At 38.3% G+C, this 8697-nt stretch overlaps 1 protein-coding gene across 1 annotated transcript; it reads right to left on the bottom strand.

Moving 5' to 3' along the window:
* Window positions 1–7767: 7767 nt before the first annotated feature.
* LOC137744531 (uncharacterized) lies at window positions 7768–8397 on the bottom strand. Its single transcript, XM_068484326.1, has one exon. The coding sequence runs from the start codon at window positions 8395–8397 to the stop codon at window positions 7768–7770; it is 630 nt and encodes a 209-aa protein (XP_068340427.1).
* Window positions 8398–8697: the final 300 nt, after the last annotated feature.

The following is an 8697-nucleotide window of genomic DNA, read 5'->3' as shown; positions in this document are numbered from 1 at the left end:
CCATTTCCTTTTTTTTCCCTTCATAATTTCTTCAATTAGAAAAGTAGTCATATTTCTGCATATTCTACTATTATAATGCTACTTCTCAGTTGCATGTCATAATTTTTACTTACTGCATTGGACATTAATTTCTGGTTACGAAGCCGATGAAGTCCCAGTTGCATGTTATTGGTGCACACAAGAGCTTGCTAATTAAGGAAGTAATTCAGAAGTTGTTTGCATAGTATTGTAACAGTGTAACATCACCTTTTTTTTTGTCTGTAGGAAACTTTCAGATCTCAGGTATGCCACATATATTTCTTCACATCAGTTTTGAGTGCCTAACTAGAGAAGAGACAGGGTGGGGTGGGGCTGTGGTGGATAGGTGAAGGGGGTAATTTAGAAATTTTACATGAAAATTTGGTTAAATTTATAAGAATTGTAAAAGGTAGGCTAATCTTGAAAATGTTAGAAATCAAGGTCAACGTCAATCAAAGCTTGATTTGTGGATCAAATATTAGAGAATAAATCAAATTGTAATCACTGTAATTAGGTCCTAAAGTTTAGCTATTTGTCTGCTAGTTTACTTATTTAAACTAAATGTATTCCTATATAAGTATTATAAACAAGTTGTACAGATACATAGAAATATACAAGAAAGCCTTTTCTTCATTATCAAATTCTTTATGGTACAAGAGCACCTCCCTGGTGCCTAATATTGCTCACTTTTGCTTCGGCCAATATCATCGACCACCATGTTTGAAACTCTAACAAAAAAGTCAACCACCATCACCTCACCTATAGAGGTTATGGATTTCAATGATCCCTATTATATTCACCACTCAGATCGCACTGAGCACTCTCTTGTCACTCAACTCTTAGAGGGTGACAACTACGCGACATGGAGTCATGCCATGGTGATTTCTCTTGAGGCCAAGAACAAACTCGACTTTGTCGACAGCTCAATTAAAGCGCTGTCAGAGGATGATAAAAAATATGGAGCTTGGAGAAAATGCAATCAGATCGTGAAATCATGGATCTTCAACTCAGTTAGCCCAACCATAACCAATATTATGATATTTTCCAATATAGCCACTGAGGTCTGGTCAGACCTTTAAGATTGGTTCTCACAAGGTAATCTTTCCCGTATTTTCGAACTCAAACGAAGGATCGTTGAACATCGTCAACAACAACAGTCCATAACAGCTTACTACACAACACTTTAGTCATTTTGGGACGAACTGGGATCGTACAATCCTCCACCTTCATGTAATTGTGAAGGGTTGAAGAAGATTGCTGAAAGGGAAGAGCAGAAGCAAATCCTCCAGTTCCTCATGGGATTGAATGACACATATTCTGCTGTTCGTGGACAAATTCTTTTGATGTGGCCACTTCTGAATATTAGAAAAATCTACTCACTTCTACTCCAAGAAGAAAAACAGGGGTAACTTGCCAATGCTCGTGATGTAACTATTCATGCCATGAACGTGACGAAAGGCACAAAGAACACAGGAAATAAGCAGCCGGCAAAATCACAAGACAATAAAGGGAAATCCTTTCTTTGCACATACTATGAAGATGATGCACACACAGTTGATTGCTGATTCTACATTATCGGCTTTCCACTAGGGCACAAGTTCCATGGCAAGGCAGTCAAGCCACCAAACAAGAACAAGCATACCACAACTAACAATGTTCACGATGCCAAACCCGCCACTGCAGAAAATACACATCAGAACTTTCCACACTTCACAGAGGAGAAGTACAATCAAATAAGGGCTTTACTCAGTAAAAATCAGTTTTGTGGAAACGTGACAGGTAAACCCAATACTGAAGACTATTTAGCCTGGATTATTGATAGTAGTGCTTGTGATCATATATCCTCTTCATCTCATCTTTTAAATCAAACACCTTACCATGATACTGTTGGTTTACCTAATGGCTCACATATAGATATCCTATATGTTGGATTAGTACAACTTAAACCAAATTTATTCATAAAAATTGTCCTTCATGTATCTTCCTTTCGGGTCAACTTACTCTCAGTCAGTAAAATTACTCGTGACTTATGTTGTATTGTCATTTTCCATCCTAATTTTTGTATTTTACAAGACCTGAAAACGATGAAGGTGATTGGCCTGGGGAAGGACCATAACGATCTCTACTATTTGTCCAAACACACAGCCATCAAGCCACCACCAGAAATTTGAACCAACGCTGTCTCCACCACTCCAAATTTATGGCACTACGACCTAGGACATCCCTCTGTTGCACCATTACAATTTTTATATAGAACAATTCCCAATGTTTCCTTTCATCCTAATAAGCATTGTGAAATTTGCCTGATGGCAAAACAAACTCGTTTACCTTTCAATTAAAGTTCAATTTCAACACATGCACCTTTTGAACTCATACATTGTGACATTTGGGGTCCCCATCGCACTCATTCACATTCCGGTGCCCGTTATTTTTTAAATATTGTGGATGATTTCTCCCGCTACACTTAGGTGCATCTTATGGCTTTTAAATCCGAAACACAAAACTTACTAAAATCCTTTATAGCCTTTGTTAAAACACAATTCCAATGCAATATTAAACAAGTCAGGGTAAACAATGAGAGTGAGTTTCTTTCAATGTGTCCATTTTTTAATGATTTGGGAATTCTTTTTCAACATTCTTGCCCAGCAACATCACAACAAAATGGAGTCGTCGAGCGCAAACATCGTCATCTCTTAAACGTTGCTTGTGCTATACGATTCCAATCTCACTTACCACTTACCTTTTGGGGGGAAAGCATTCTTACTGCTGCTTATATAATAAATATATTACCCATACTTGTCCTCTCCAAAAGCACACCATATGAAAAGCTCTATAACACCACACCCCATTACAGCCACATGAAAGCCTTTGGTTGCTTGTGTTATGCCACCAACATTAAAGCTTCACACAAATTTGGTTCAAGGGCATGCAGATGTATTTTTGTGGTCTACCCTCTTGGTCAAAAAGCATATTGACTATATGACCTTTCTACCAAAACATTATTTTCCAGTCATGATGTCACATTCCATGAAATAATATTTCCATTTTCTACCCAGCCACGAGACACATAAACTGACTACCCGGACTCCTCTGTCATACCTTTGGCTTTACCAGATGTCACACATCAACCTATAAACACCAATATCTCAAACATAGACCTAGCACTAATACCTTATTCGCTAACTGTTACAACATCAGCCGACATTCAGCCCAACCAATCCAATGACATACCATCTAGCACATTTACTTCATCTTCACCAAATAACACCACATTTACCCTGCCTTCGCTACCTTTTCCACAACTATCATCCACTGAACGTATACACACTACAATCAACATACTCATGCCATCATTAGTGACCACACCACCTATCGTTCCATGACGGGGTTAACATGAACGCCACCCACCACCATACCTCCAAGATTACCAATGCTCTAATGCTGTGGTGCTTCCCTTAGGGTCGTCATCTTCTCGTCGAGGTAGCATAATCCTTTATCCAATTTTGTTTTCTATGATCATTTATCTACTTCTCACAGTTGTTTTATCGCTAGTCTTTCTGCCCATAGCGAGCCAAAATCCTTTGCACAAGCTTATTCAGACCCAAAATGGAGGGAGGCTATGCAAGTAGAATTGACAACTCTTGAACAAAACAAAACATGGGTTTTATGTCCCCTACCATCAAGAAAACGAGCTATTGGGAGCAAATGGGTCTTTAAATTAAATACCACTCTAATGGCACGATTGAAAGATACAAAGCCCGCCTCGTCGCCAAGGGTTATACACAAATGGAAGGTCTCGACTGTACCGAAACCTTTTCACCCGTAGCTAAATTAGTCACTCTCAAATGTTTACTTGTTGTTGCTGTTGTCCGACATTGGTCTTTACATTAACTTGATGTCCAAAATGCCTTCCTCCACGGCAATTTGGATGAAGAGGTTTATATGTTGCCTCCTACTAGCCTTCGTCGAAAGGGGGCGAATATGGTTTGTCGACTTCGGAAGTCGCTATAGGGTTTAAAACAAGCATCGCGTAACTGGTTCTCCAAATTCTTCGCAACCATCAAGAGAGCCAACTCTAATAGGATAATATCTAACCCTAGGAAATATTCCAAGTTATCCCTAGATACACTAAGATTTACATAATTATATTCCTCTCATAGGTTTATGTTGTTTGTGACAAATTGTAATTTTTTTGTGAGAAAACTGTTGGTCACGAACAACATAAACCTATGAGTTACCATATATTCAAATACCAAAAGCTATAGGGCAAAAGAAAAAGGGATGTAAGAGTAGTTGAGAGTATGAAACTCATATCGGAGTTGGGCCATTCTTCATATTTTCAATTGGTTTTATAGTGGAATTTTAACTTTTTTTATGGTATCAAAGAATAGTTGTTTCATGTGGGAAGCCTAATGACCACACGCACTCTACATTACCCAATATGTATTGCCTAGGTCTTAGATTTGAAAATTTGTCACATGTGACGGTACGTGTTAAGAGTATGAATCTCACATTAAACAAATAATGGACCTTACATATGCTTCTAAGTAATTGGGCTACTCCTCATTTTGTCAATAAATTTTATGGTGGAATCTAAAAGTTCTTCGATAGCATCTCTGATAATGTTCAATACTTTCAAGCCAAATATTAGAAAATTATTTTAGGGAGCTTTGTATAAAATTTATACTCCAACCATATACATAATCTTTATTTTACAATGATTATGAACCAATAGTATAGAGTTTTTATTTTAAATATTATTAAAATATTAGTAATCAGTGAACTCATTTTTCCCTCTCCAAATTTACGAGGTCCTACTCCTAGTGGTTTTGGTATTCTAAGGGCAGGATATAGAGTGTGATTGGAGATGGATTTTTTCTAACTTTTGGTTAAATTTTAATTAAGGCTCATTTAGAGATCCCTTTGAAGATTTTCTAAGAGAATATGCTTAAAGTTTAGGAAAGTAGAAATAAGCAGCAAGGGCCACAACAACAACAACAATAACAATAAGGTCTTTTTCCCACTAAGTGGGGTTGGCTATATGAATCATAGAACGTCAATACACTTGGTTCTGTGCCACGTCTACCATTAGATCCAAGTACTCCAAATCTTTTTTAGAGTCTCTTCCAAAGTCTTTCCAGGTCTTCCGTTATCCTTTCAGCCCTAATCCTTTGTCTCATAATCACATCTTCTAATCGGAGTGTCTGTAGGCCTTCGTTTCACATGCCCATACCATCGTAACTGATTTTCTCTCATCTTTCCTTCAATTTTGGCTACTCCTACTCTACTTCCGATATCCTCATTCCTAATCTTATAATTTCTCGTGTGCTCACGCATCCAACGAAGCATTCTCATCTCCGCTACTCTTATTTTATATACGTGTTGATGCTTCACTGCCTAAAATTCCATGCCATAAAACATTGTTGCCCTTATTGCCGTCTTATAAAATTTTCCCTTGAGGTTCAGTGGCATACGACGGTCACACAACACACCCAATACACTCTTCCACTTCATCCATCCAACTTGCATTCTATGGTTGAGGCCTTCATCCAACTCTCCATTTTTTTGCAAGATAGATCCTAGGTAGCAAGGGCCAAATTATAATATTTGATGACTAAATCTCTTTCTATACTAAGAGAGCTATTTCCCTAGTAATTTCATGGAACAAATTAAGGATTGGTTTGCTATTGTTGTGCTTTGAAAAAAGCCTATTTTTGCTGTGCTGTGAGAATAAGTGGCTATGAAATAAAGTAGCAGAGTGTTTGGTAAAATTTTTTGTAAAAGTACTTTTGGAAAAAATACTTTTACAAAAAATAAAAAATAAAAAATAAAAAAAAGCAGTATGATAGTGTTTGGTAAACTTTTATGTAAAATAGCCGTGACTGTGTGAAATGACCAAAAATGGTATAATACTAGATGTGCTATTAATTTAATTTTCTTAACAAATATAGGTTAATTTTCTTTACAATTTTTAATCCACTATTGCCAATATTTTTTTTTTTATTTCATTCCAGCATTATCTAGTCATTATTCGTACAATATTCTAATCCACTTTGCCATTTTTTATTCCATTCCATTATCCTCTAGTCTTCTTCTTCAATCATACATCTGCAAGCACTCCATCCAAATCCTCTCTCTCTCTGAAAAGCTCAAATCACCTTTTTTTTTTTTTGTGAAAAAACCCAGATCAAAATTCTTCATTTTCGCCGCCACCGGGGTGCCTTGATCCTGATCAACCGAAACCGGCACAATGCAGCACAGCGGGTTCATCTTCAACCTCAATCAGACCATCCAATCAGATAAAAAGCGAAATCGATCGTTGAAATCCGAATCCCTTCCAGCGCCAATCAAATGGCTCCGATTTATACAAAAGCAAGACCGATCCGAAGCCAAAACGAACCTTAAAGACTCAGAGCTTCTGGTTCTAAAGAAAGACAGAGACTCATGAAGAGTTCTACGCAACAAGAAGGAGAAATGGAGGAGGGTATTTATGAGATTGTGAAAATTTCATTAATTAATTACAGAAAAAATTGAAAGCAAGTTAAGTACCTGGTACCTGGAAGGCGACGACGGTGTGACGCTGGGACCGACAGAGAGAAAGGAAAAGGAGGAGGAGGAAGAGGTGCAGCGGCAGGAGGGAAGAGGGGCATTCAGAGTGTTTTGCAAGAGAGAGAGAGAGAGAGTGCAGAGTGTAGGAATCAAGAGAAGGAGAAAGGAGAAAGGAGAAAGGAGGGGGTAGTATTGGCAAATTGAAAAAATTCATTAACTTGGTACTGTAGCTCCGTGTTTTGGATAATAAGCGGCTTCTTGAAGCTGCAAAATGCAGCTTCCACTTTTTGGCTTTTTTTTCATGTGAAACTTTGAAATAAAATTGTTTTGGGATGTCTACCAAACATTAAAACCCCTACCAGCTTTTTTTCATCCCAGTTTTTTTTTAATCACCTCAATCCCAAACTGCACCTAAGTATCAGTTCTTGGGAGAATTTTGAATGACAAATTGAAATAGGGCATAGATACCCTTCTTGAAAATGTCGTCATTTTAATCTTAAAAACCATTTTTCTGGGCAAAGAGATAATCATCCACTTAGTTCTAATATACAAAAGGGCATCTCTTTTGCTCGGAGTAGTCAACACCAAAAATGATAGTCGAAGCCTCCAGTAGCCGTTTCTAATTACCAGTAAGATTGCATCCAGCTTTGCAATCAACTTCCTAACTGGTTCTTTTTTAATTCCCAATATTTGAATTGAACTTATCTAGTTCTCTGCAGCCAGATATGTAAAGAACCAGCACGCACATGCACACACATCAATAAGATGAAAGAGCAGTTACAAATTTTCAAATACAAACAAAGACTTAACATACATTCCATGATGTCTCACAATTACATGCATTTTGAATTCATGGAGGACATAGCCTCCTACAGTTCATCATCAGTAAGCATGGCGACAACAGCAAGAAAAGATGAAACAGTACAAAGACACTAGAACTGGACCCAAAAACAATAAGAAAAAGCAAGTATTCATCTCTCTCACTCCCTCTACCTGGCCATAACATACATATTTTTTAGGGAATTATTATTTGCACTCCAAATATATATATAGCTCCAAGTTTGAAGAAATTGTTTTCGGAGTGCAGATATCAAGCTCCCTAAATTTTATTATTACTTATTACCTCTAAATAAAGCTAAGCATGCGTACAAGGATGCATATTTATTATGTGAGGAAAGAGAGAAAGAGAAATAAATTAACTTAATAGAGTTTCAGATTTAAGTCCAGTTCTTCAGTCCTGGAAGTACTTGCTTCACCGTCACCTCCAACAACGTACATATACTCCCCGTCCTCCCAATCTAAACCAGAATCGGACTTCTCCACGTCACCACTTCCTGTTGCCAAGCTTAGAGTCACATTAGACATAGACACTTTCAAATCATCAACGACACCAATATACTTACCCTTCTTCTTGTCACGATCCGCCCCGGCATCGTCGTTGTGATCATAACCACGCTTCTTTGTTTTAGAACCTGATCCAAACCCTAACCCTGCACCCCATTTTGGATTACAATCCCCCGCCATTCCCAGGAAATGGTAGAAATCGTATGAACGCATTCGAGGCTTGGTTTTGTTAATGAAATCGTTGTAGATAGATGGCGGTGCCCATCTCCAGGGGTCATGTGGGAAAACGTAGGGTCTGAACCTGAGATTTTCCTGAGCAGCGCGTGCAACCTCATTCGCACGGAGATCGTTTCGCTCTTTCCGGTGAGCGTTCTGGTGGCCTCCCAAAGCCTGAGTTGTTGGGAAGGCCTTGTCGCAACTATTACATGCGTACTTGCAGGAACCATGATTATGAAAATAGAGACATGAACCAAGGATTGGTGACATGGGGTACATCATTGAAATTGAGGTATCTGAGGTGATAGGGTTGCATGGAGAGATGCTAGGGCTACGGTTACATGGAGCGATGGTAGAGCGGTGAGCTGAGGATCTGGAATTGTTGAACATGGAAGGGGACTTGAACATGAAATTCAACATCTTTTTCTTGAGATGGAAAAGAAATTGGAGGCCAGAAGATGGAAGGGAATGAGGAAAGAGAGGTGATGAACAATGGTGCTTGTGTGTAGCACAACTGGAGGAGGAGGGTATATATAGGGAAAAGGCGGGTTAATTTTGTGGTTGCATGGG

The sequence above is a fragment of the Pyrus communis genome, chromosome 9 (assembly GCF_963583255.1).
Source record: "Pyrus communis chromosome 9, drPyrComm1.1, whole genome shotgun sequence".
Lineage (NCBI taxonomy): Eukaryota > Viridiplantae > Streptophyta > Magnoliopsida > Rosales > Rosaceae > Pyrus > Pyrus communis.
The sequence above is the reverse complement of the archived record's forward strand: the minus strand, read 5'-3'. Positions and strand labels throughout refer to the sequence as shown.